At 39.3% G+C, this 27,487-nt stretch overlaps 1 protein-coding gene across 23 annotated transcripts in view; it reads left to right on the top strand.

Moving 5' to 3' along the window:
• The window catches only part of PHF21A (PHD finger protein 21A), a 186,487-nt gene that overhangs the window by 114,079 nt on the left and 44,921 nt on the right, over positions 1 to 27,487 (top strand). For all 23 annotated transcript variants that reach the window (XM_061152601.1, XM_061152425.1, XM_061152434.1 and 20 more), the window contains one exon: positions 25,751 to 25,948. In XM_061152601.1, the coding sequence (XP_061008584.1) occupies positions 25,751 to 25,948 (198 nt within the window). The remainder of the gene's footprint in view (positions 1 to 25,750; positions 25,949 to 27,487) is intronic.

Here is a 27,487-nt window from a genome sequence, read left to right as displayed (position 1 = left end):
AGGCTTGTGATTGCCTGGGTGAAGACTATTAGGTTGCAACACTCAAAAAGGAAATCCTAACCTAGGAAGCAATTGATGAAGGGCACACATCCACAGAGTCTAATGAAACTTTTAAAGACACTTATATGGACCTCTGTGCAAGGCCTTGCCAGTACCTTTCTTTCTTTTTCTTTAATTGTTATTGGGGTATAGTGTCAGTAGGTTTCAAATTAAATACTGTATTTTCCATAGTGCACTGAGCCATGCTTATATTTCCATCTTTGCTACTGTTGTACACAATATATCATTCTTATTTTTAATCTTCTGTAAGTGTTAGTCGTCATCCTAGTGAGAATTGCAGCCTTTTCTCATTGCCCTTTGTGAAAATATCATCATAATAATGGGCAGTAGGGCAGCTTTATGGTGTTTTAAAATCAAGTTCATCAGCATTTTTAGATTTATTTCATTCAGTTTATTATTTAATGTCATTATTAGTACTAGGAATTCTGAGTATTTAATAACTCTAATTTTATAAAAACAATTTTTTGTCATTTTTCTTTGAGTGAGGTAGGGGACAGATAGGTGTTATCCTAATTTTATAGATAGTTATCATCCTAATTTGATCCTAATTTTATAGAGGAAACTAATATTAAAGTTTTACGACAGTTAGAACTGGACATGGAACAACAGACTGGTTCCAAATTGGGAAAGGAGTACGTTAAGGCTGTATATTGGCACCCTGCTTATTTAACGTATATGCAGAGTACATCATGAGAAATGCTGGGCTGGATGAAGTACAAGCTGGAATCAAGATTGCCGGGAGAAATATCAATAACCTCAGATATGCAGATGACACCACCCTTATGACAGAAAGTGAAGAAGAACTAAAGAGCCTCTTGATGAAAGTGAAAGAGTGAAAAAGTTGGCTTAAAACTCAACATTCAGAAAACTAAGATCGTGGCATCCGGTCCCATCAGTTCAGTTCAGTTCAGTCGCTCAGTCATGTCTGACTCTTTGCGACCCCATGAATTGCAGCACACCAAGCATCCCTGTCCATCACCGACTCCCAGAGTTTACTCAAACTCATGTCCATCGAGCCAGTGATGCCATCCAGCCATCTCATCCTCTGTCGTCCCCAGTCCCTCCCAGCATCAGGGTCATTTTCAATGAGTCAGCTCTTCGAATGAGGTGGCCAAAGTTTCAGCTTCAGCGTTAGTCCTTCCAATGAACACCCAGGACTCATCTCCTTTAGGATGGATTCGTTGGATCTCCTTGCAGTCCAAGGAACTCTCAAGAGTCTTCTCCAACACCACAGTTCAAAAGCAGCAATTTTTTGACGCTCAGCTTTCTTCACAGTCCAAATCTCATATCCATACATGACCACTGGAAAAACCATAGCCTTGACTAGACAGACCTTTGTTGGCAAAGTAATGTCTCTGCTTTTTAATATGCTGTCTAGGTTGGTCATAACTTTCCTTCCAAGGAGTGTATTTTAATTTCATTGCTGCAGTCGCCATCTGCAGGGATTTTGGAGCCCAAGAAAATAAAGTCTGACACTGTCTCCACTGTTTCCCCATCTATTTGCCATGAAGTGATGGGACCAGATGCCATGATCTTAGTTTTCTGAATGTTGAGCTTTAAGCCAACTTTTTCACTCTCCTCTTTCACTTTCATCAAGAGGCTCTTTAGTTCCTCTTCACTTTCTGACATAAGGGTGCTGTCATCTGCATATCTGAGGTTATTGATATTTCTCCCGGCAGTCTTGATTCCAGCTTGTGCTTCCTCCAGCCCAGTGTTTCTCATGATGTACTCTGCATATTAGTTAAATAAGCAGGGTGACAATATACAGCCTTGATGTACTCCTTTCCCAATTTGGAACCAGTCTGTTGTTCCATGTCCAGTTCTAACTGTTGCTTCCTGACCTGCATATAGGTTTCTCAAGAGGCAGGTCAGGTGGTCTGGTATTCCTATCTCTTTCAGAATTTTCCACAGATTATTGTGATCCACACAGTCAAAGGCTTTGGCATAGTCAATAATGCAGAAATAGATGTTTTTCTGGAACTCTATTGCTTTTTTGATGATCCAGCGGATGTTGGCAATTTGATCTCTGATTTTTCTGCCTTTGCTAAAACCAGCTTGAACATCTGGAAGTTCACGGTTCACATATTGCTGAAGCCTGCTTGGAGAATTTTGAGCATTACTTTGCTAGCATGTGAGATGAGTGAAATTTTGCGGTAGTTTTAGCATTCTTTGGCATTGCCTTTCTTTGGGATTGGAATGAAAACTGACCTTTTCCAGTCCTGTGGCCACTGCTGAGTTTTCCAAATTTGCTGGCATATTGAGTGCAGCACTCTCACAGCATCATCTTTCAGGATTTGAAATAGTTCAACTGGAATTCCATCACTTCCACTAGCTTTGTTAGTAGTGATGCTTCCTAAGACCCACTTGACTTCACATTCCAGGATGTCTGGCTGTAGATGAGTGATCACACCACTGTGATTATCTGGGTCGTGAAGATCTTTTTTGTACAATTCTTCTGTGTATTCTTGCCACCTCTTCTTAGTATCTTCTGTTTCTGTTAGGTCCATACCATTTCTGTCCTTTATTAAACCCATCTTTGCATGAAATGTCCCCTTGGTATCTCCAGTTTTCTTGAAGAGATCTCTAGTCTTTCCCATTCTGTTGTTTTCCTCTGTTTCTTTGCATTGATCACTGAGGAAGGCTTTCTTATCTCTTCTTTGGAACTCTGCATTCAAATGGGAATATCTTTTCTTTTCTCCTTTGCTTTTTGCTTCTCTTCTTTTCACAGCTATTTGTAAGGCCTCCTCAGACAACCATTTTCCCTTTTTGCCGCCCCTGACCTTGGGCGAGGGGTAGCTCCTCTTGGCCACGCTTCTGCGTGGTCCGTCCCGTCGCAGCCGCCGTACTTCTGCCCCGGTCCCATCACTTCATGGCAAATAAATGGGGAAACAATGGAAACAGTGACAGAATTTATTTTTGGGGGGCTCCAAAATCACTGCAGATGGTGACTGCAGCCATGAAATTAAAAGACACTTGCTCCTTGGAAGAAAAGCTATGACCAACCTAGACAGCATATTAAAAAACAGAGACATTGCTTTGCCAACAAATATCTGTCTAGTCAAAGCTATGGTTTTTCCAGTAGTCATGTATGAATGTGAGAGTTGGACTGTAAAGAAAACTGAGCACCAAAGAATTGACGCTTTTGAACTGTGGTGTTGGAGAAGACTCTTAAGAGTCCCTTGGACTGCAAGGAGATCCAGCCTGTCCATCCCAAAGGAAATCAGTCCTGAATATTCATCGGAAGGACTGAAGCTGAAGCTGAAACTCCATTACTTTGGCCACCTGATGCTAAAAATGGACTCATTGGAAAAAAACCCTGATGCTGGGAAAGATTGAAGGCGGGAGGAGAAGGGGATGACAGAGGATGAGATGGTTGGATGGCATCACCAACTCAATGGACATGAGTTTGAGTAAACTCCAGGAGTTGATGATGGACAGGGGAGGCCTGGTGTGCTGCAGTCCATGGGGTCACAAAGAGTCGGACACGACTGAATGACTGAACTGAACGGAATATTAAAGTGGAGTACTGACCAGAGTCACATAGATGGGATGAAAGGGAAGCCAGCATCCTGGCTGGTAAAGTGTTTTAGCCTTCAACCCAAGCTCTTCCATTGTATAGTCCATCAGGTACAACGTTCTCAGGGCTATTTTTGTTTAAATGGAACTCTTCGTATACAGATTTTTCTTTTCAAAACAATAAGCATCTTAGTTTTTAAAAGATTCTACTGAGGGACTTGTTCTGGTTCTGTTTTTACAAACTTCTTTTAGCGCAGAATTTTTAAAAATAATTTTAAATGGGTCTGTGCCATTTGGGGGAGAAGAAAAAAGCCCAGAGACAAGTGTACCTGATATTGCAAGTCCAAAAGAGTTGAAACAATAGTTTTCAAACTTTAGTACAGTGTTCACAGCAGATTCGTGTTTACTAAACTAATGTATTTTATTTAAATCCACTTTATTTGTCCTGTGTTTTAGGTAGAAATGTACCATCAGTCTACTTATTGTTGAAAATAAGTTTTTTTGAGGGGAAACTTCTGTTATTACAAGTGTGTGATTTTGGCTTTGGGAAAGACGGTACCTGAAAAGGATGTTAACTAGCCCTTAGAAGCTGTTTGGAGTTAGGTGGGACTCAACACCCTGAAATATGTGCAAAATATGTGTGTATATATTCTTGTACTTAGAACATTTTTGGCGGTGAGGTCCATAATTCTTCATTACTATACTAAAGGTATTATAAATGTTAACCTACTAGTGAGATACTAAATCAGATCACTTACTAGGATTGAATATAAAACATTTCATTTTTCTCCTGAAATGAAGAGGGCCACATGTGAATACCTTTTTTTTTAGAACAGTACTTTTAAAAGCTAGAAGTGTTTGCTGAGGAATCATAATTTATAAACAGAAAGAAATCCAATAGATTACTCTTGCATTCTACTGGAAAGTTAAATTTCACAGATTATAGTAAGTACAAGTTACAAATTAGTTCCTTTCTGAAAAACATCAACCATTCCACAATTATTTTGAGGTCTAAGTAACCTAGTTATGAAAGCCAAATATAGAAACAAATCTTGAGGATGAAGGAAAGGAAAAAGTTACTCCAAGGAGCTCAACTTACCATTAAAGCCCAGCCAGTGTGCCAGACTGTAATGATTTAAATCACTAATGAAATTCATGTTGTTTGAGAGGAATTTTTTTAAACATTAAGTGAGGTAGTAATTTTCCAGTAGTCAAATTTAATGAAAACATTTACTCATGTAAATTGGAGCTTTATTTTTGTATATTAGTTTTGCCACTTTATTTGTTTTTACTAAAAATAACCACTCTTTCTCTTATATTTCTCCATGAAATCTTTCAGAACCACATCTAGAAATGGCATCATTTTGCCATAAGTATTTTGTTTTCTCCCCCATCTAGTTTTTATGAAGTAGTGCTAACTCTGCCTTAATTTGATTTGGCATCCCTGCGATTGAACATTTGTAAGTATCTTGTATTATGGCCCATCTGGGTTGTCATAGAAACCAAAGACCTCCATCCTCTTCCCTCTAGTTAAAAATGGAATGCAAACAGGGCTTCAAAGTGACGTTTTTCTAGTACGAGTGACAGCCCTGTGAAGTGCAGAACAGAAAGGTTTCTTACTGGTTTTATTCTCCCATGGCCTATCTTTCCAGTTAACTCTGATGCATGCAGTTTTTCTCTTGAAAATCTGGCAAGATGCTAATGGAATTTTTAAAATGTAAGCATCAGGGGGAAAGAATACAGCTAATCCCCTTCCTGCTCTTTTCTTATACAGAAATGCAGTGTTAGCTAGCAGTGTTTTTGTTTTCTTCCCCGTGTTATTAGCTGCTCTGTTGAAGCTGTGGGACACGTGGCAGAAGCACTGATTAGTCACCACAACTGTGGCTTTCATTATTTGGTCTTGTTATTTATTTCTCAGGTCAGGTGAATGTGGTTTTATCTCATTAGAACCTACAAGCCCCATTGGTTAAGTACATGGCAGTAATTCATTGGACTAGAAGTTCATTGATATGGAAGTTTGAATGGCCATATCATTAGGCATTCTAAAACATTTTAGAGACCTGATTCTAAAATCTTAATTCTAAAACACTGCCCCATTTCCACCACCCTGGTAGTTACAGAATCCTTGACTTTGATGATTTTTCAACTTCCATGTCCCCCTCAGGTTCTCTCCCAGGGCAATACATGACTTGTATGAAGTTTCTGCTTTTAAAATAGCTAAGTTATTAATCAGTTCCAGTGTGTTATTTCATTTGTGTTAGCAGAATGTCTGGGTTTGATGCTTAAGATTTGTTGAACTATTGATGTGGCATTACTGAAAGTTTAGAGTGTTAAATTCTTGTTTTAACATAAATTTTTATTTAGAGAATGACACAAATAGTGACCTCTGACTATGAAAGAAATAATGAAAAACTGACTTGTAAGTTTATATTCTAATAGAAGTGTTCCAGAAGGGTTGGGTTAAAATCATTAGACTGTTATAGTTGCTGAGTTTTTGGTCAGTTTTAAATCTACTGTTCTTCTATAGGAAAATATTTAAGTCTTTAACATCTACAATTTGACTGTTAGCTAGTTGAGGTGATTGAATATTTTCTTTTGTCCCACATTTCAACTATAGTCATTTTCAGCAGTGAGTTCAGAAGGATTATGAGTATTTTCATATCTTGGTGAAGGAAGACCCTGCAACTCCCAGTGGAGTATAAGTAAGAGGTAGGGTTTATCTACTGTTAAATCTAAAGGTAGGAGGATATAGTTTCTAAATAATACTGTATTCCTTGGCGTATATTATAGAAGCGAATAGTTTGTTTTCATAGCATAGCACAGGGAATGGTGTAGCAGTTCTTCATGCTAGACATGTTACTTTCTTCTTTAGTTTGCTATCTTCACCCATAATTTGATTGGTACTATTTTGTTTTGTTTTGCAAGTATCATGCAGTTGAAAGGGTTGACATACTGGCCTCAACACTCCAGTCAACGTAAAAATTAGAATCCTCTCTAGATTATTTCTGTTTATCAGTGTCATAAGAAAAAAAAAGACTAAGACTATTGGTAGTTGTTTAGTAGAAGTCATGTTGCTGCCAGTCTCTTAGGAAGCTGTGACTTTGCCTTTGCACGGAGGAGTGGGGCAGATATTTCTCTCCATCACTGCTGTAACTCATCCTTAGGAGAAAAGTTAAGATGTTTGTGTACGTTGGAGACAGTAGTACCTTGAACAGAATGAAATGTGATGAATTTCTTACTCATTAAGGACACAGAAATTCTCAGGAAGATATCAGTGTCTCTCATTCCTGTGCTTTGTCATCCCCAGATATCTATTGCTAATAAGCAACATAATATTTGGTTCTCTCAAGTCTGTGTTTTCAGGTCTATTTCTACACATCATTGACATAGTTTCATGTTCTCTAACCACCAATCTAGTAACTTTTCAGCTCCTTCAAAATTATACATGTTTTGGTCCTCTACATATACATTTAAAAAATTTCCTTTCTAAAAAATAGACCTGCATTTCCAAGTGCATTTGTTAGAAACAAGATAGATTAATTCTACATTTTATTCTCAAAGAACAGTCTTCTCAAATTCTTTACATAAATCAAATACTAGCATCTAAACTCGCAATACTGTATTTCTCCAAAGTAAAATTTTTAATTGTTATTGATAGCCCAGTTTAATTGTTTTTGTCTCAAGAAAGCCTTTTGGATTGTCACTGCTCAAGATGTACACTCCCAGGTTTGACTTTCTTACTTGTATTGACTCTATTTTCTCTCTGCTTTGGTCACATATTTTAAAAAATCTTCCAATAATTTTACTTGTTAATCTATAAGAAATGTTACAGCTGTTTTACACACACATCTTCTATTTTCTGAAATAGCTATATAAATTTCTTAACGAATTTAACTTTTTAATATTATGCCACAAAATCTAATACTGTACTACGTACTTTGTAAGTATATTCAATAAATAATGTCGTCAAACCTTGACTACCTATTATGGCCCTAACATCCTTTTAAATCTAAGATGAAAGAATGATTAGCAAAGTACGTGCAAAATAGCAAGCAAATTGGTAGTTGTGGATTTCAGAGGATGTTCTGAGAACCTTTCCTAATGCTGCTTTAAATTTGTGTTAATCACACGGATGGAAACCCATCTCTGGATAAGTTGCCAATCTTTAAAACAAAGAAGACCCAGAATGGTTTGTATTTGTATTTCATGCTCTTGTCCTCTGGGATTCAGTAATCTTTTTAGCCTCTCCACAGTCGTACATGTATATTTCTGGGTAGCAGGCTGATTGCTGCTGATGGTACTAAAATGTTTTGATAGGAGCAAACCTGTTCTGCCACCTTCCTCATGAGCCCAGTGTTCAGAGATGACCTGTTTGCACATGGGCCTGTGGTGGATCATTTTTTGGTACAAGAGCAGTAGAATGAGGTCTGACTCTAGTTGATTGAAGTGGTAGTTTTAGATTCCGATAAGAGGACCAATTGCTGGTGAGGGAGGTTGAAATCGCAGAATGAGTTTGCAGCACGAGGCAGATCTGCCCAGCAGTAGGTTGATTTGCACCGTGAGACAAGCAGCACACATAAACAGATGGCCCAGCAATGAGTCAGAGCAGCAGAGCCTGAGCAGGTAGATTGGCTTTTGCCAAATTATTGATGTGGTTATAGAGAGTGGTTAATGTCTACCACTTTTAAAACTGAAAAATAAGTACTTAGGGAAAGAAATTCTGCTCATTAGGCAATGAAAAATATGCATATTAGGCAGAAGAGAAACCTGACTGTCGCTGGATCTGGACATTGAAACCCAACGTTTTCAGGAGCTGGTTCCTATAGGCATGGGCTGGCTTTATCTTTTGGCATTTGGTCATTCAGCATCAGTATGCTTAATACTTCAGCATGTGATGTGCAGCAAGAATATCTTAAAGTTACATCTTTGATACCGGGTTTCAAAGAATTATGAACTGTTTAGTTGCAAGCATAAGTCTGATATTTGGGCTGAGAAAAGCATTTTTTAAAAAAGTATACCATGGTGGTAAGTGTCCTGCAAATATAAAAGTAATGTGTTTGTAATGGTATTAAGCAAAAGAAAAATATTAATGGAAAAATCCTTCAGTTTCAAATGTAAAGCATAGAAAAAAAAAAGAGTGTAGCGGAATGCCCAGATCCAATGATCCATCTTCAGACTATAAATGCAAACAATCATTTCTCTGCCAGATACTTTCAGAACTACTAAGAATCTCATTAATTTTCAAAAACAAGGTCTTGCTGTAGTTTATACCTCTAGACAAAGTGTTTTAAATGTAACATTTGATGAAGAAAATGCTGTACCTCTGAATTCTTACACTTTAATCTTCTGATTGTCAGATTACACTTACCATAGACCAATACCCTTAGGGCATAAGTTTGCCAAAGAAAGAGAGTTAGTAGTGAACAGCATTGTCAGGGTACCTGTGCCCTTCTTTAGATCACTGTGGTTAGGGAATATACCCAGAAACACAAGCTACAATGATGGAAACGTTATTCTGAAATGTGAGGGCTGTGGGAGCCACTGGTTAGGGCAAAGGTATAAATTTTGGCTTCTTTTGTTTCCCCAATAATTGGGAGCTTCCCTCAGTCGGTAAGAAGATTCTGCCTGCAATGCAGGAGACCTGGGTTCGATTCCTGCATCAGGAAAACCCCTGGAGAAGGAAATGGCAACCCATTCCAGTATTCTTGCCTGGAGAATTCCATGGACAGAGCCTACTTACCATCCATGGGGTCGCAAAGAGTTGGACATGACTGAGTGACTAAATGACGATTCACGATTAATTGTGCCAGCCCCTGTTTCCCAGACTGGCTCAAGCATTTAACACCTGGCCTTTGTTAGGGTAGGAAGAGCACTGATCTACCTTTGTATGTATTGAAAGAAGCATTCAGGGCGCTGTGTTAAAAAACTGCAGGAGAATGCATTATTAACAGAATAGGGCTCGGGCTCTCTCTCTCTCTCTCTCTCTCTCTCTTTCTCTCCAAAAAAGGGAAAAGGGAAACCATTTATGTGTGCATTGTCAAGAAGGATAAAGATTGATGTAGTGCTAGTTCTTAATGAATTTTTTTAATGAGTTACTGAGAGATACCTAAGGAGAAATACTTAAGTGAGTAAATGACGGTCACAACAGGCAGCTTGTAGTCACCAATGTGATCTAATTGTAAGAGCGATCACCCAGTAATTGTGTCACCCTGCAAGCTTTAGTTTATTGAGCCCATTCTTATAGGGTGCCACATGATCCAAGATTAGAAAAATAGTAATAAATTTGGGGTTTTAATATTGTAAAGATTTATCAGAAGATTTTGAATCCCTTTTGGTTTGAATGAGTTCCCATCGTCTGTTTGCTGGTTCCAAGACTTTACGATTTTGGTTTGTTTTTGCGACACATGTATAATTGAGCTGAATATATCTGCCAATAAGCAGAGGAGCAGTAGACCTGCGTAGAGCTTCTGCTTAAGTCTGCAGTACTGAAATGTTCCTTTTGTTGCGTGTGCTGGTCTTGCAGACTCTGTAGAGCCTTATCAAATGCCGCCAGTTGGTGTTGCTGGTGTGAAAGCACCGGGGAGCTCTCATGTGGAAGGTTAATGGAGTGTAATTATAAAGAAAAATGAACTGCTCAGCTACTCTGTCTCACTCTACCTGCACCAAGAGTGACAAGTGCTCTGATCTTTTATAAACCCTGGAGCAGAGGTTTAACCATCTAAAATTATGACAGTGTAACTGTCACACACACAAACACCCCGTGACGTATAGGTATGCACCCCTGTGTAGGAATGATTCCTTCCTATTACAGGAAGTCTCAGGAAAGGAGCACCTTCAACCACCAAGAAAAGCTGCTTGTTAAACATTGTACTTTCGTGTCACTTCTTCTTTTCCACTCAATTTGTTCCATTTTCTTTTCCTGAAGATGCTTTCCCCCTTCTGATTAGTGGCAAGGCCGACAGCCCGCACACGAGTAGGTCCATTCCACTGTATCCATCAGACGACAGCTGTCCTTGCTTCCTCTGGGCAAGTCTGTCATGCTTGCCCTCACCACTGTCCTTAAATCGACTGCGTCCTTCTAAAGGGGATGGAAGCAACCGTCTCCTCTCATTCTCGGCATCTGAGCAGAGGAGGCTGTAGGAAGCCCGCATGCCGTCTGATGGGTCTTTCTCCTGGGATGTCCGTATAGCAGTGACTGTTACACACATTTCTATGGGCTTGTGATGGAGTTAGACCTGTAGGTCCTTTGGATGAAAATATCACAGGAAATATTTAGGAAGGAAAATGACAGCTGGGAGGTACAAGGACAGAAAAGGACCAAGGAGAGATTCAGAGGGTGTGATTAATGGACAGATCTGTGTAACTCGTATGTCACGTTGCCGGTGAATACAGTGACTCCGTCCCGCTACTGGAGCATCTGAAGGGTAAGCAGAGCTGGATTGTAGAGCGGGTTGATTGAGTGCTTTTGCCAGCTCAGCACAGAGTTGAAATAAGGTGCTGCAGAATGATGCCACAGCCACAAAACCCCTGACATCTTGTTCTTACCGAGTCTGAAACATGACCACTCCTGGCGAGGCTGAGCTGCCTACTGAGATGAGCACATTCAGCATCGCGCACATCAGGCCTGTGGAGGCTAAGCGGAAGTGATGGCAGTGTCACTTGCGCGGCGGTCTTAGTGACTGAGCCCTGGTCTTGCAGGGCGGGTGGGGGAGGGGCGGCCAGGCTTCCCAGTAGCCGCTCTGAAAGCGGGGAGGCTGATTTGGAAACCTCTCTGTTTGGTTTATAATGTTATTTCTCCAGCCCCTTTGCATATGGATTTTGATCATCTGTGCTTTATTTTAAAAGCAAAATAGTTGTATGGTTTAAATGGCAGTAGGATAAATCTGTTAGTGAATAAAAATTTTAAATCTAGTTTGATATTAGTGGCTGGCGTGTAAAGTTTGCTGTGGTTTACTCCCTTAAATTCTGGAACCCAGTGTTTTACCCAGTATGTATGTTGCCAAGCTTTACAGGTGGCAGTAGTGGTTAAAGAAGCCGTCTGCCAATGCAGGAAGTGTAAGAGATGCAGGTTCAGTCCCTGGGTTTGGAAGATCCCCTGGCGGAAGGCACAGCAGTCTACTCCAGTGTTTTGCCTGGAGAAACCCACGGACAAAGGAGCCTGGAGAGCTATGGTTCATAGGGTTGCAAAGAGTTGGACGTGACTGAAGCAACTTAGCATGCACGCACATACATGTTGCCAGCATCCATTAGTGAAAGTCACTCAGTCATGTCTAACTCTTTGCAATCTCATGGACTATACAGTCCATGGAATTCTCCAGGCCAGAATGCTGGAGTGGGGAGCCTTTCCCTTCTCTAGGGGACCTTCCCAGCTCAGAAGTTGAACCCTGGTCTCTGCATTGCAGGAGGATTCTTTACCAGCTGAGCCACAAGGGAAGCCCATTACATTTATTAAATTGAAGTCATTGGTCCAGAATTGAAGTTTTTGGCTTGAGGTATAATGTTAGCAACAGAACCTTTAAAATGTCCATCATACTCCACAGGTGAAGGAAGCATATCATTCTTGTTGGGTTGTTCGCCATGTATCTCACTTCAGCTGCCAGAGAATATATCTTTAATGACAGAATTACAGTCTTCTGGCCTTTTGGAGCAAGTTATCTAGGACATCCCAATCCCTTTAAGAACATTCCCAGCTCTTCTGGTGCTCAGAGCCTATAAGAAATTTGTCTTAGGAGGGTCACTGTGCAGATTGCTCCAGACCCATCTGTGAGCCATCCATGTCCCATCTCTGACTGTCCCGTTTCCCAGCTCGGCTGTGTCCTCTGGCACCTGTCCCGCTTGGCCCCTTCAGGTTGTTGTGCGGGCTGTTCTTCCTTGGCTTTCAGTGGCCTGTCTTTGTTGCCTGGCAGTTACTATATCTAGAGACTGATGCCCGGCAAAGGACGTTTCTCCCCCTGGCTGATCTCCCCACACCAGGTTTAGACAGTCCAGTATCTAAAAGATACTCCACTTTTAGACAGTCCGCTTGGATGTCACCCAGCCTCCTGTCAACCCCAGAAGGACTGGCTCAGACAAACGAGCTTCAGCTCTTTGTTCAATGAACAGAGCTTCATTCAGACTAGTTTTCTAGGGGAGAGGAAGTCCATATTCTAGTGCCCTTTTTCCTATGAAGTAACTGCATAACTTTTGGCTAGTCATCAATTACCTCAGTGTCCCTGTCTAATCAAAGACAGTTGTCTTAATTCAACCCACACAGTAGTGAGAATCTTATTTGATAAGAGGGTATGAGAATTTACAAATACAAAGTGCTGTATGAACATATGATTGCTTAAGCTAAAAGAAGCACCCCATTAGGAAAATATTTGTGAAAATGGAATCACTTTTCATTTAGGGTTCACTCAGAAAGTAAGATTCTTGAAAAATTATTAATGAATACATATGTTTATAACATGGATTCCTTTTTCTTAATCATGTAAACTAAATGATTTTGAAAAATCTGGAGTACTCAGAAATGAGAGCCAGTTAAGTATGGGAGATGTTTCTAGTGTTGTGGTCGGATTCCAAGTCGGATGATTATGTTTTGCTTACTGTAATTCCCTGGACAGCTTCAACAAGGTAGTTTTCAGTTTTCTGACCTCTATAGTGTGGCTGTTTAAACAGCTGCTTTCTTCAGTCCTAGAGACAGCTGCAGTTCAGTGGTAGAGAAACGGATTCCAGCTCATCCTTACGTTGGTGTTACATGACGGGGAGGAGGGTAAACTGTCTACAAAGTACTTGAAGCTGTTTGGATAAAATTGGCACAATTATGGAACATATTATTACTAAATTTTTTGTTCTTTTATATTTCGTGTATTGTTGTCTGTTTCTCTTAAGATATTTTTCTCAGTACCCATTTATCACTTGCTTTTATGTCTTTACTTCTTCCCACTGAAGTCTCAGCCCAGCCGTTTAACAATGATAAGTAAGATTTTGATTAACTGGAAATACATGTGAATTTTGGGGTTATCTGAAATTCTTTTTGACTCACCTTTTACTGTTGAAAAATTTCCTAAGTGATGACTGATCCCTTTCCTGGTAACTATAGTTCAGTGAATGTAATTACTGTCTAAAAGTTGAAAACTGGTAACCCATGGGCTTAATCTAAGTAACAGAGATATTTTAACAGTGTTAAAAGCAATTCTTGTATTAGTGCTTTTAGACAGGTCATTCCCTCTCCAGTTGACTGTAGTCCCCAATACTCTCTATTATCTCATAGCTGGCCTGCTTCATTCACATACATTACCTGCTTGACCCTTGTTCATGTGAATGTTTAATCCTTGAATGAAACTATTCTTTAGTGATTTAGCCTCTTTGTAGTATGTCAAGATCATCATTGTGAGCGTTACTAGTTTTCTGTGTACAGTGCTTATAGAGGTGAAAAGTAAAGATCATGAGATTATATTCCTGCTATTTAGAGATTCACAGATTTATAAACAGAAGAAAATATTGAACACTGAGTGGAGAAACTGAGACCAAGATCAGGTAAATAACTTACCCAAGATCACAAATTGTATATTAATAGATGTGAGAACTTCAGGTCCTTACCAGCAAGGAAAAGAATGTGGTGAGAGGAAAGATAGAAATTAGGTATCAGGAACTAAAACTTTTAAGTCTGACTCTGTCCATAACTTGAGACCTAGGTCCAATCCCTTAGATGCTCAGAGCCTTACTGTCTTTCCTGGCAGGTAATAGCTATTTGATATTATTGTTGTTGTTTTTATTGTAATCACTCACATTACACTGTATCTAAAAATCAAGAGACTACTGTGGTATATTCAGACAGTGGAATTTTATATATGGGGATCAAAAGACATGGAAAACCAATATGTATTACTAAGTGAAAGAAGCCTGTTTGTAAAGGCTACCTACTGTATGATTGCAACAGATGATATTGTGGAAAAGCCTAAATTATGGAGACAGTAAAATAATCAGTGGATGCCAAGGGTTGAGGGGTGGAGAGTTAGAGCACAGAGGATTTTTAGGGCAATGAAACTATTCCATATGATATTACAATAGTGGATACATGTTATTGTATATTTGTCAAAACTCATATAATGTACAACATTAAGAGTGAACGCTAAACCCTCCTACACTGTTGGTAAAAATATAAATTGGTACAGCCACTATGGTGAACAGAATGGTGGTTTCTCAAAAAACTAAAAATAGAGCTACCATTGTTGTTCAGTAGCTCAGTGGTGTCCGACTCTTGTGACCCTGTGGACTGCAGCACGCCACGCTTCTCTGTCCTTCACCATCTTCTGGAGCTTGCTCAAACTCATGTATATCGAGTTGGTGATGCCATCCAACCATCTCATCCTCTGTCTTCTCCTCCTGGCTTCTATCTTTCCCAGCATCAGGGTCTTTTCTAATGAGTCGGCTCTTTGCATCAGGTGGCCAAAGTATTGGGGCTTCAGCGGTAGCATCAGTCCTTCCAATGAATATTTGGGATTGATTTCCTTTAGGATTGACTGGTTTGATCTTCTTGTAGCCCAAAGGTCTTTCAAGAGTCTCCTCCAACACCACAGTTCAGAAGCATCAGTTCTTTGGCACTCAGCCTTCTTTATGGTCTAACTCTTACATCCATACATGACTACTGGAAAAACCATAGCTTTGACTAAGAGGACCTTTGTTGGCAAAGTAATGTCTCTGCTTTTTAATATGCTGTCTAGGTTTGTCATAGCTTTTCTTCCAGGGAGCAAGTGTCTTTTAATGTCATGGCTATAGTCACCATCTGCAGTGATTTTGGACCCCAAGAAAATAAAGTCTGTCACTGTTTTCTGTTATGTTCCTAACTCTTTGCCATGAAGGGATGGGACTGGAATGCCATCATCTTCGTTTTTTGAATATTGAGTTTTAAGCCAGCTTTTTCACTCTCCTCTTTCACCTTCATCAAGAGGCTCTGTAGTTCCTCTTCACTTTCTGCCATAAGGGTGGTGTCGTCTGCATATCTGAGGTTTTTGATATTTCTCCTGGCAATCTTGAGCTTCATGCAGCCCAGCATTTCGCATGATGTACTCTACGTGTAAGTTAAAAAAAGCAGGGTGACAATATACAGCCTTGATGTACTTTTTTTCCAATTCAGAACCAGTTTGTTGTCCCATGTCCGGTTCGAACTGTTGATTCTTGACCTGCATACAGGTTTCTCAGGAGGCAGGTAAGGTGGTCTGGTATTCCCATCTCTAAGAATTTTCCTCAGTTTGTTGTGATCCACACAGTCAAAGGCTTTAGCTTAGTCAGTGAAGCAGAAGTAGATGTTTTTCTGGAATTCTCTTGCTTTTCCTGTGATCCAACGGATGTTGGCAGTTTGATCTCTGCTTCATCTGCCTTTTCTAATTCCAGCTTGATTATCTGGAAGTTCTCGGTCCAAGCCTAGCTTGGAGAATTTTGAGCATTTCTTTGCTAGCATGTGAAATGAGTGCAGTTGTATGGTAGTTTGAACATTCTTTGGCATAGCCCTTCTTTGGGATTGGAATGAAAACTATCTATGGTTGGAATGAGAGCTACCATATGATTCAGCATCCCATTCCTGGACAAATACCTGGAGAAAACTTTGATTTGAAAAGATACATGCACCCCATGTTCATAGCAGCATCATTTACAATATCCAAAAAGACATGGAAGCAATGTAAATGTCCATTGACATAAGAATGGATAAAGAAGATGTGGTGTGTATATATATACACAGTAGAATAATACTCAGCCATAAAAAAAGAATGAATATATGATTTGCAGCAACGTGGATGGACCTAGAAATTATCATACTAAGTGAAGTCAGTCAGACAAGGACAAATATATGATATCACTTACATGTGGAATCTTAAAATATGATACAAATGAACTTATTTACAAAACAGAAACAGACTCACAGACATAGAAAACAAATTTTTGATTACCAAAGGGGAAGAGGCAGGGATAAATTAGAGTTTGAGATTAGCAGATACAGACTACTGTATATAAAATAGGTAAACAACAAGGTCCTACTGTAGAGCACGGGTAACTGTAGTCAGTATCTTATAATAACCTATAATGGAAAAGAATATGTATATATAACTGAATTACTTTGCTATACACCAGAAACTAACACAACATTGTAAATCAACTATACTTTAGTTTTAATACAAAGAGTGAACTCTGGTGTAAGCTGTGGATTTGGGGTGATAATGATGTATCAGTATAGGTTCATCAGTTTTAACAAATGTACCATTCTGATGGGACTGTTGATATAGGAGGCTGTGGGTGGGGGAGCAGGTAATATATGGCAGTTCCCTGTATTTTCCGCTCAGTTTTACTGTGAAGTTAAAATTGCTTTAAAAAATTAGGTCTATCACAGATACAGAGAGCAAACTAGTGTGGTTACCAGTGGGAGGAGGGAAGAGGAAGGGGCAGTATAGGGGTGGTACAGGGGTGGGAATTAAGAGGTGCAAACTATCAGGTATGATATAAGCTGCAAAGATGTATTGCACAGCACAGGGAAGATAGCACATATTTGATAATAACTATGAATGGAATATGCTCTCTAAAAACTGTGAACCCCTATACTGTACACCTGTAACTTATATAATATTGTGTATCAAGTATACTTTAGTAAAAAATTCAGTAAACTAAAAAATATAAACGAGATGACAATACAAAATTAAGTCTATTTAAAGAAAAAAAGAGGGAGACTTCTTGGCAGTCCAGTGGTTAAGAAAAAGAAAGGGAGGCTTCCTTGGCAGTCCAGTGGTTAAAAAATTGTATTCTCATATCCAACTTGTCAGGCCCTTCCACTGCTGGTGTGAGGGTTCCATCCCTCACAAGGGAACTAAGACCCCACAAGCTGCATGGTGCAACCAAAAAAGATTAACAAATAAAATCAAACAACAACAGCAAAAACAGACCAAGAGCCGTGTCTTGTGTTTAATGAAGTATCCTCTTCTCTTTTGACCCTCACTATTTTGTTGGATGTGTAAACTGGAGAACAGTATGGCAAAGAGTGAGCTACACCTTCAGGACTAAGAAGCATGCTAAAAGAAGATAAAACAACAAATCATTTTTATTGTGGCCATGCCAGCTTTTCTAAAAATAGAGTTATGTGCTTGCATATGTGTGTGTGTGTGTATGTGTGTGGGCTTTAAATACTTGTGTCGAGATTTGTGGATTGGATTTAGTCGTTTTCATAGCCTATGAAAAATGTTATTCTTTACACTTAAGATTTAATACAAATTAAAATTTCTTAACGAAATGCTTTGTTCATGCTTTTCTCCTGTATTGCTAAATCTCTCTCTCATTAAAATTTCTAGTATTGACCGTATAAAACAAAGAAAATCCAAACCTGCTCTGAAATTCTGAAAGATGAGTTCAGGTTTCTTCTGTTTCTGTTGCAGAAAACTCAGACTAAATACAGAGTAATGCAAATCATCCTTATGTCACGTGTCTTGTGAGATCCAATCCCTTGAAGTTAACTGTCCCTCATCTTGGCAGCCTATGTAGGTGATAGAATTGCTTCCTCTGTTGTTTTATGCAGAGTCTTGTCAGAAAGTATATTTATAAACTGTTCATTTTTTTCTTTAAGTGATTATAATAAATACTTAGTGATAAAATACCGAAGCTGAACACTTTGAAATTAAGAGATATTCATTTAGTAGCTTTGGAGTCTTTTAATCTGTGTGTTTATGCTATTATGGTAGATGATAAAAAAATGTTATTCAGGTTGTACTTTCATTAAATACTTACCAATACAAAATATCAGTGTTTAGTGATTTATAAGCCCTACTTTTGTTTCAGTGTGAGAAAAGCATTACCTTTCATCAGAAATATTTTATACCTGATATATCCTGCCTGACACAGTATATTATTCTAATATTATTCTCTTTTTATCTCATTTAAGAAAAAAGCTGCAAAACTGAGGGTTGTTAAAAGATATCCTCGTCTCTGGGATTGATTGATCCATGACTCAGTACACATATTCTGCTCAGAATTTGGTTACGTAGCCTGTTATATTTACCTCTCCTAGAATCTGATTCTGTCGTACGTTTCTGTGAAAAAAGGCTTCCTACATTATCTCAAATTGTACCCAGGGCTTGAGTCACCAAAACAGTCTGTTTTATCTGAGCAGTATTCTGTAAAACAATAGAGGTTTTTGGTTTTGTTCTTCCTTCTCCCTCCCCCCATTTTAGGATCATTATTGTGCTTAAATTGTATTTTCATATCCAACTTGTCAGGGACCGCTACTGTGCAGCCATATCCAATCATACTTCTTCTGTGAGGAGAACCATAGCAGCTTCGGGGCAGAGCAGTGAGAGGATTTCTGCAGTGTATGGGGTAACTCTGACATTAACAAGGCAGTGCCGCCTTTAAAGTTGTGGGGTAGAGCCATGGAGTGATGAAGGACAGGCTGGTGGTACGTGCAGGTCTGTAACAGATAGTTACAGAGGGCCACGCCTTGTACTGAACTGGAGCTGAATTTACGAGTTAATAGCCTGTGTGACATATCTCACTGTGGTGCAAACACAGTGATTCAGGCCCTTTTTTATATTAGCGAGCAGCTAAATTGTACAGATTATAAATAGTTCTTACGGTTTTTTCCTGCAGTTCGCATTACTGTATCTAGGGTCTTTGCTGGGTCAGGTTACATTTAAATTGGACATCTATTTTATGTATTCAGAATGTGGCCCTGAACCACTAATAGAGGTAGAAGAATCTGGGCTGTACTAGATTTCTGCACAGGAAAATATTCTGTACTATGTTTGATTTCTGAGATAAAAAGGCAACAGGTAGCATTCTCTTTCTGAATCCTGTACTTTGTTTGGTGATTCTTATTTTTTAAGAAAATAACATAGTTTGAACAAGCATAAAGTATTTGACTAGATGTTAAAAATAAACTGATTGAAAGATAATTGACATTGAAAAGAAAAATCACATTTAATTAGCTGTTTCTCTGAGCTTAAAACTCATACTAGAGAAATTGTATTATTCATTGGTTATCATCTCTGCTTTTCACATTGCCCTTGACAATTTCCTAAGCACTCCCCACCATTTATTCATTTGATCCTCAGCATTTTTCTGGAGCAGGCAGGACAGTTTAGCTTAGTACTTCAAAGAAACATAGAGAACTTAAATGCCAGCTAACTGGGTTCTGATTTTGGCTTCCTTCCTCTTTTATTATGGATAAATATATTATAACTACCATTCCCAGCATGCCGTGCTCTTTTTTAGCCTCTATCTTTGTTGATACTGTTTTGTCCCAGCATCTGGGTGTGTTACATATTGAAACACTGTAGTTCTCCAGGGACTGTTCACTCTTGAGTAAACAGCTACACTCTTTCTTGTTTGATGCAAATTAAAGATAAGTTCTCAGGTTCTTATTAGAAGGGTTCATAGATTTAGACAAAGTTTGACTATAGCTGTCTTGGCAGTCTTTTATAGTCCTGCATAAGGAGTTGGGGGATGGTGGGATTGAGTTTACCTATTAGAGCGTGAATGAACTATTATAAGAAAAAAGTAAACTGCATTTCAATCAGGCTGTCAAATAAAAGATCTAATCCCCAATGGAAATGGGATATAAATCCCATTGATATGAATAAAAGGTCTAATCTCCTGTGGGGATGAATGTAAAACCTATTGATGTAAACATCAGTGTGTGTGTGTGTGTGTGTGTGTTGAAGGAAGAGTAAACCCCAAAGAATATTTTTTTAATTAAAAAAGCCAAAGTCTAATCATTATCATGACATATGCATTCTCTACCATCTGTTAAGCATCCATGTAGAGAATTTTGAACTTTACAGGAAAAAACTCTGATAATTCCAACTGCTGCTGTTCCTTAATTCATCTAAATTGTACTGTACAAATTCTGTGACACCTTGCAGAGCTGTAAAATATCTTATGTTCCCAACTCTCTAAGACCAAACAAATCCTCTTTAGTAGACAATATACACAGTTCACGTATTAGACAAGGTGTAGATACTATGTGGCCAAACAGGTAGTGTTTTTCAAGAATATATTCCTTTTAAAAAAGACTTTTAAGGTTAGATGCTATTTGTCTGATTCTAACGCTGAAACTGAATGTTGGAGTGTTTGGGGGAAAACCTCCTAGTGCCTTACAAAATGAATGAAATGTAATTATTTTTATCTGAGTATATATTGAATATTTAAGTATATGTGTGTATTTTATTTATCTATATATATATTTTTTGGCTGCTCTGTGCAGTGTACTGGATCTTGGTTCCACAACCAGGGATTGAACCTGGGTCCCAGTGGTGAAAGCCTGAGTCCTAACCACTGGGCCACCAAGGAACTTCCCTAAGTATATTTTTATAAATGCTGCCACCAATATTCCTCCTCCTGCTCCCCGGTCAGAATTCTGTGTGTCTCCCCTGAACGTTCCCTCTAATAACTTCAGTGTTTATCTTCCCATTAAATTTCAGTTTTAACATCAAGAAGGAACTTATTTTGAGTTTATTGCTTCTTTTCTGTTTTGTTGTTGTTGTTGTTGTTCATAAAATGGTGGAATTGTCACTGAATTTTCTATTTCCTTTAAATAACATGTATCTTTTACTCTGGATTGTAATTTTGTCATTGATGTTATGCCAGTAACATACCCTGTTCTTTAGAGAATAATTACATGGCAGCATTCTGAAGACTCATCTGATCTTTCTTACCTTTTCATTGTTGTTAAATATTGGTGTTGCTTATAAATACAGTCAATTAATTTTCAGTTGGACAGTAGAAAGGGTTTTTTTAATCCTCTTTTCTCTTTCTAAATTATGATTTTATTAACAAATGTAAATTTCTCCGTGTTAGTTTTTCTGCACACAAAAAATTTAGTATCCTGTCTTCATATGTGCAGTTGGGAAGTCTTAAGACCTAGAAAGTTTTTCCATTGCATTTTAGGTATGAAGATGGGTAATGTTTTTTCTTGACTTTCTGGATTTGTGAAGAGTCACATGCCTCTATGAGTTTCTGGTATGAAGGGGCAGGGTTATATTTCCTGACTGTGTGGTTGATCACAGAGGAAAAAAGACGAAGTTGGGAAGATGTCTGAGTGGGTGTGGCCCTCTCGTAACTGCTGCAGGGACAGATGACGCTGAGTGGAACGCCAGCGAGCTGAGTGCCTGTGTGGGGAAGCAGAGCCTTGGAGCACAGTGTGCGGTTGTGGAGGGCAGGGCTTGTGTCTGGAGTTGCTCTTGAGTGAAGCTTTCTGAATTTGTGTGAGTGTTTGATGGGAATAAATTGGTGGCCTGAGTGGAAGAGTAGGCTGTTCTTCCTCTATTCCATCTCCCTTCTGTATTGACAAAGGTCGTGGCACTTGGAATGATTGACTTACATTTCAGAAAAGTGAACCTGATTTTCTGTTGAATTGAGCCTATAAACTTCTGTGTTTTTCTTTGGGGTCTGTCTTGCTGTCGTGTGAACACGTTGCTAGTGTTGCTGAATGTCACAGTATTTATCACAGTGACTACCTGTCTCAGAAACTGTGACTTCACGTGTCAGGGACTCTGAACCCTTCTGCCTTAACAAACCCTGATGAAACCTAGTGATGTGAATGTCAAGGGAATCGGATGCTTGGAATCACATGCTGGGTTTCTGGAGCACTTCTTGACAGATGAATTGAAGGGGGCAGTACTAGCCATTCTGGATGTCTGGCACACTGGCCTATTGTTTATAGAAAATATATTAAAGAGAGAAGATAACAAATTGTTAGCTTTTTCTCTCTCCTTTTTGCCTTCATTCTTTCCAGCTTTTCCTTTTTCAATTCTTTTGTCCCTCCTCTCCTCCCTCTTGACTTTTTTGTTGTTGTTGTTCAGTTGCTGAGTCGTGTCCAACTCTTTGCAACCCCATGGACTGCAGCACGATAGACTTCCCTGTCCCTCCAGACTATCTCCTGGAGTTTGCTCAAATTCATGTCCACTGAGTCGGTTGCTATCTAACCATCTCATCCTCTGCTGTTCCTTTCTTTGGCCTTCAGTCTTTCTCAGCATTTAGTGAGTGACTAATAGCCAGTTTGTGAGACTTTGCCTTTTCTTGAAGCTTCAGGATAATGTTCCAAGATAATTACAATGTTTAACTTGAATATATGTGAATAACATTGAAAATACCTAGTTGCTTATGCTAGTATAACCTTCATCCATGACTAGCAGAAGTCATGATTTCTTTGTTTAAAACACACAATAGCAAGAGTATGCAGGCTCACTGCCTGTGAAGTTCTTATTTAAGAACTTTGTTTGACCCCACAAGCTAAGAGTTATGAAATACTGTAGCTGTATTCCCTCACTGCCACCCAGAACTGGTGCAGGCCTAGATCAGGGTCTTAGTGAAGTTAATGTGATTATCGTTATTTGCAACAGCTACAAGACTGAACTAGAACAAGCCTGGATGTGGAACCTGGAAGAGCCAAGTACTGCACAGGGCAGCTCTCCTTTATTAGGTGGTCCTTAAAAGAGTGTGCAGAGTCTCTGTGCTCATAAGGAAGGAGCACCTCCACTCCAGAACTCACCTAACTTTAGAGCATTAGTTTTCAAAATGCAGTGAATAGGAGTTTAATTGACGTAAAGAATCAACGTGAACCTCGATTTTAAAAACATCCATAGACATGCACAACTATATGCTGGATATTCTTCTCATCTTCTGGTGAACACAGCAAGGACTGCCGGGGCAGTGCATTTCTGAGCGGCTCTCTGAAATATGCTAGCGCCTTCTTTCAAAGGAAGCATTACACAGCTCATATGATCTGACCTGTGTCCAATCTGCACAGCTCTCTCTGTTTTCTTCTTTGCCTCTTCTCAAGGACTAGTAAGTTTGCAGGTATTATGATCCCATCTCCCCTCCCCTCTTTGTTTCAGGCCCCGGGGGAGGAACAGTTGTGAACCCTGATGACTCACTGACTCCCACGGTCCTGATTCTGGTTCTGATTGGTCACCTTGCTCTAGCCATATGGCCGCAGAGTACTAGCCTGCATCCCTTCCTTTCTTGTTCCTTCCCCTACTGTTCCCTCCTGTTGCACAAAACAAGAGGAGTGGGTCCCGAGCTTTGTCTCTTGCTTCTCGTTTAACCCGGTTAGGCAGTAAGTGGAAGAGCACAGTGAATTTCCCAAGGATGGCTGGAGAGGAGAAAAACACCCTTTCCTTTTGTGCCTGGTATAGTAATGATTTAGTTTCCGGTGCTGTTTTTGTTCAAAGTGTACTTTTTGGCAGGTATCCCATTTGTGTTTGTGTTGTTTCTCCTCCCCACCCTGATCTGAGCTGGGAGGTTTGTTTTTGTTTTGGTAAAGATTCTCTAGTCCCTTTCTTTGGCTGCCGGTGCTGCGCTTTACCTAGTTTGTTAATATGTTTAATTAATGCTGATTAATATGTTGGGGAGGGGGACTGAAAGCAGCTGTAAATAATTATTTAATTGTTAAATGTCTAAATGTTTTGGCAGTCACCAAGTAATAAAATCTACATGTGATGCGTAGAATTATCCATAGTACCATTGCTATTACTCCCCTTCTCTTAAACTATATCCATTCTATTACTCTGCCTTCTATATTTGAGAAATAGGATTTTGAAGACTTGAAAGTTACTTTTATAAGAATTTTATATTTTTATTAATTTGCATTTTTCATGTTCTGCAGATGGTTTCTGGAAATACTTTGAACTCTGCGTCTTTCTTTTTTCTTTTTAATGTTTAACTTCTCAGAGAGGCAGTGCTAGCAGAGTGTAAAGTGTAGCCTACTCTCCCTTCACCAGCCTTTATACGATATTTTCATTACCTAAAAAGAATCAGTAAAAAAAAAAAATAAAAATTTTTTTTTTTGGTCAAGAATGTATTTTGTATTGGCTTAACATTGAAAAAAAATCCATTTTGCGAATATCTTAATGTTCAAATAGGTTAAGCACATAACCTGCAGGTTTGGCTTCTTTAGAGAGTATTGTGTAGTGAAGTTGATTAGAGTCATAAGCAGGAATGTGAAAATCAGCCTGGCCCTTATGGTTTCATTTAACCCCTGATTTAGCGATCTTCATTTACTTCTTTTTCTCTATTTAAAATCTATATTAGAAAATAGCAATCTACTTTTGTCAGAAGTAACAAACCTCAGCTGGTGAACTCACCTCAAAAATGTAAATGAGGAGTGCTGCTTAGACTTTCTTCCAGCCATTAGGGCCGGAGAGTCAGAGCCCAAGTCAGGCCCCAAATGGTTAGTGTACCTTCTCTGAGCCATTTGCCAGTCTTCAGTTCCACTGCTCCAACATTATGTGAAGAGACTTTCACTTAGCCATGTACTTCCAGATGCAGAGTTTAGTTGTGAACAAAGTTAAGTCTGTGCCTGCGTGGAGCGTAACTTTGTTGAAATGTAGTATTATAGTCATGAAGGTTTCTGAACACACCATTTTCTTTGATTTTAATAAAGACAGGGAAAAAAATGTATTTAAAAATTTCATCCCATGTACTGAAAACCCTACTCTGCCCAAACAAAGTTTTAGTAATCCTATTACATGAGTTACCTGTTTCAGTAAAGTCTCTGTTGTGTATATCACATAGTGCTGGAATCAAGGTTTCTTAAAGTCTGTTTAATGTTTTAAACTGGGGTACATACATGATGTTTGTTTGATTAATAAATCAGTATGACTGGTATCTATGTTATCAGATGCAAAAGAAAAAAAATGACCAACCATGTACAGCACTATTAATTCTGAGTACTTTACATGAGGCATCTTGGTACTTGGAAGAGTCTTAAAGTTATTGTTAATTACCTCATTTTATAGAACAGGAAGTTGAAGCACAGATAGGTTATGTGACTTGACCAATGTCATATAACTGGTAAGTAGCAGAACTGAAATTTGAATTGCGGCAGTGTATCTCCAGAGTCATGTATTTACTGCTACTTTAAACTGTCCTTCCAGCCCGGCACACGAAGTCGTAATAGTCAAGGAGTCTCAGCTCTGCAGTGTGCCCTCCCGTAGCGTCTCTTCTCGTCTGTGACTCAGCTTCCGTTTATATGAGGCGCTTCTTATGCCGTGGGTTCCTCCTCTGTTGTCTTCCTCTGTTGTCTGGATGTTAAATGTAACAAGTGGTAGATTTAGCTGGTTCCAGAGACGCTGTCAGGGCATATAGTTGCTGCCTATTTCTCCACAGCTGATAGAACAGTATTCTGATAGGTTTCATTCCTTTTTGTCCTCGGTAGAAAAGAGTCGTCGAGCAGCTGCGGAAGAACCTGATAGTAAAGCAGGAACAGCCGGACAAGTTCCAGATCCAGCCGCTGGCGCAGTCTGAGAGCAAGCTGCCGGCAGCGCAGCCGCCGCCCCTGCCGCAGCTGCAGCCGCCCTACCACCACCACCACGCGCAGCCGGCCGCGCCCGCCCCCGGCCTGCCCGCCTCTCAGGTACGCGCCGCGGGCACCGCGCTTCGGGCCGCGGGCCGGGGGGCACCGCTCGCGGAGAGCTCGGTCCTGCTTCAGCCCGCGCTGACGAGCCGAGCCAGCGCTGGACTCAAGTTTTTCTGGTTGCTCTTTTATACTGTGTCTGGGATAACAATCACTTGGAATTCATTGGCAGAAAGAAATAACATCACCAAGGACTGAAAGTTAAAATGATTTCCCATGTGTCCAAAGAAGGGGAAAAGATAATCAAAGAAAAATCACGTCTCTGTATTAGAGCAGAATTAAAGTCTTATTTTGAATTTCTGAAAGTGTTTATTTACACTTGTTCTAAATGTCTCTGTGACTTGACGTCTTCAGGAATTGTTTTTCTGGACTGCTTAGCAGTTGGTGTGGAAATATTCCAGGATTAATGCCCAGGGGACCAGTAGAAAGAGGCATTTAGAAGGTGATACATTTCATAGAAGTGAAATATTCACTTCCAAGTTCATAGTCATCTCATATGAGAATATGTATTTGTTCTCATACAGTGAAGGAAATCTGAAATGGAAGCTGCAGGTCAAAAGTAGTGGTAAGGAGTGGAAAGCTTAAGAACATTCTAATTGGTGTAGCTGTGCAAATAAATGATTTTACTGAAAAGGGCATTTTACTACCACATAATGTAAGGATATTAAGGCATTCAAGACACACAGAAAGGATGTATTTAGGAATGATTCAATTAAGAGAAGTAATCAAGCTTGATCTCCACACTCTTATATGTAGTTTGGGCATACCTTTTAAAATGGGACTCTTCAACAGTAGCTCTTGGTCTTTGGAGGTCACAGACTCCTCTAAGACTCTGTAAAGCCATGGATTCCCTCCCCAGAAAAATACACATTCACACCTAATACAGTCATTTTTGCACATGGTGTCAAGGATTTGGGGATCTTCTGAAACCTAAGCATGGACACCGCTCACCCACCAACACCATCTCCACCATATCTTTATATGTAGAGCAAAAGATTATAGTTTACTTGGTTAGTCACTATTTATGTACATTGGACTGGTTCATATACAATATTTTGCAAATGCAAAAAAATACAGAAATACTGAAGGTTACTGAAGGCAGTTAACATTTGATAGAGGTTATATTATAAAGTTATACTGGCACTCTGCTAAGCGCTTTACATGTACAATGTGGACAGTCCTCACCCAAACCCTACTAGGACAGCATTATTGTTATTATCTCTGATTTCTAGAGAAGAAAACTAAGGAAGGCACAGAGAAATTAGTAATTGCCTAAAATCATTTAAGTGTTATGTGATGGAGCAAGGATTTGAACCCAGATATTCTGACTGAAAAATCTGTCCATTTGCTACTCTAAACTGCTATACAGTGTCCAAAAGAGAAATACTGACATTATATAAAATGCCAAAGAAGAAAAAATGGAAGAGTCCCCATTGTAAATCAGGTAGCTAGAGGGGCCTGCATCATTTTTACCCTGATCTCCAAGGCTATTTGGAAATGAGGCATTCAAACTGACTTTTAAACCCCCCTGACCAGGAC

The sequence above is a fragment of the Dama dama genome, chromosome 1 (assembly GCF_033118175.1).
Source record: "Dama dama isolate Ldn47 chromosome 1, ASM3311817v1, whole genome shotgun sequence".
NCBI lineage: Eukaryota > Metazoa > Chordata > Mammalia > Artiodactyla > Cervidae > Dama > Dama dama.
The sequence above is the reverse complement of the archived record's forward strand: the minus strand, read 5'-3'. Positions and strand labels throughout refer to the sequence as shown.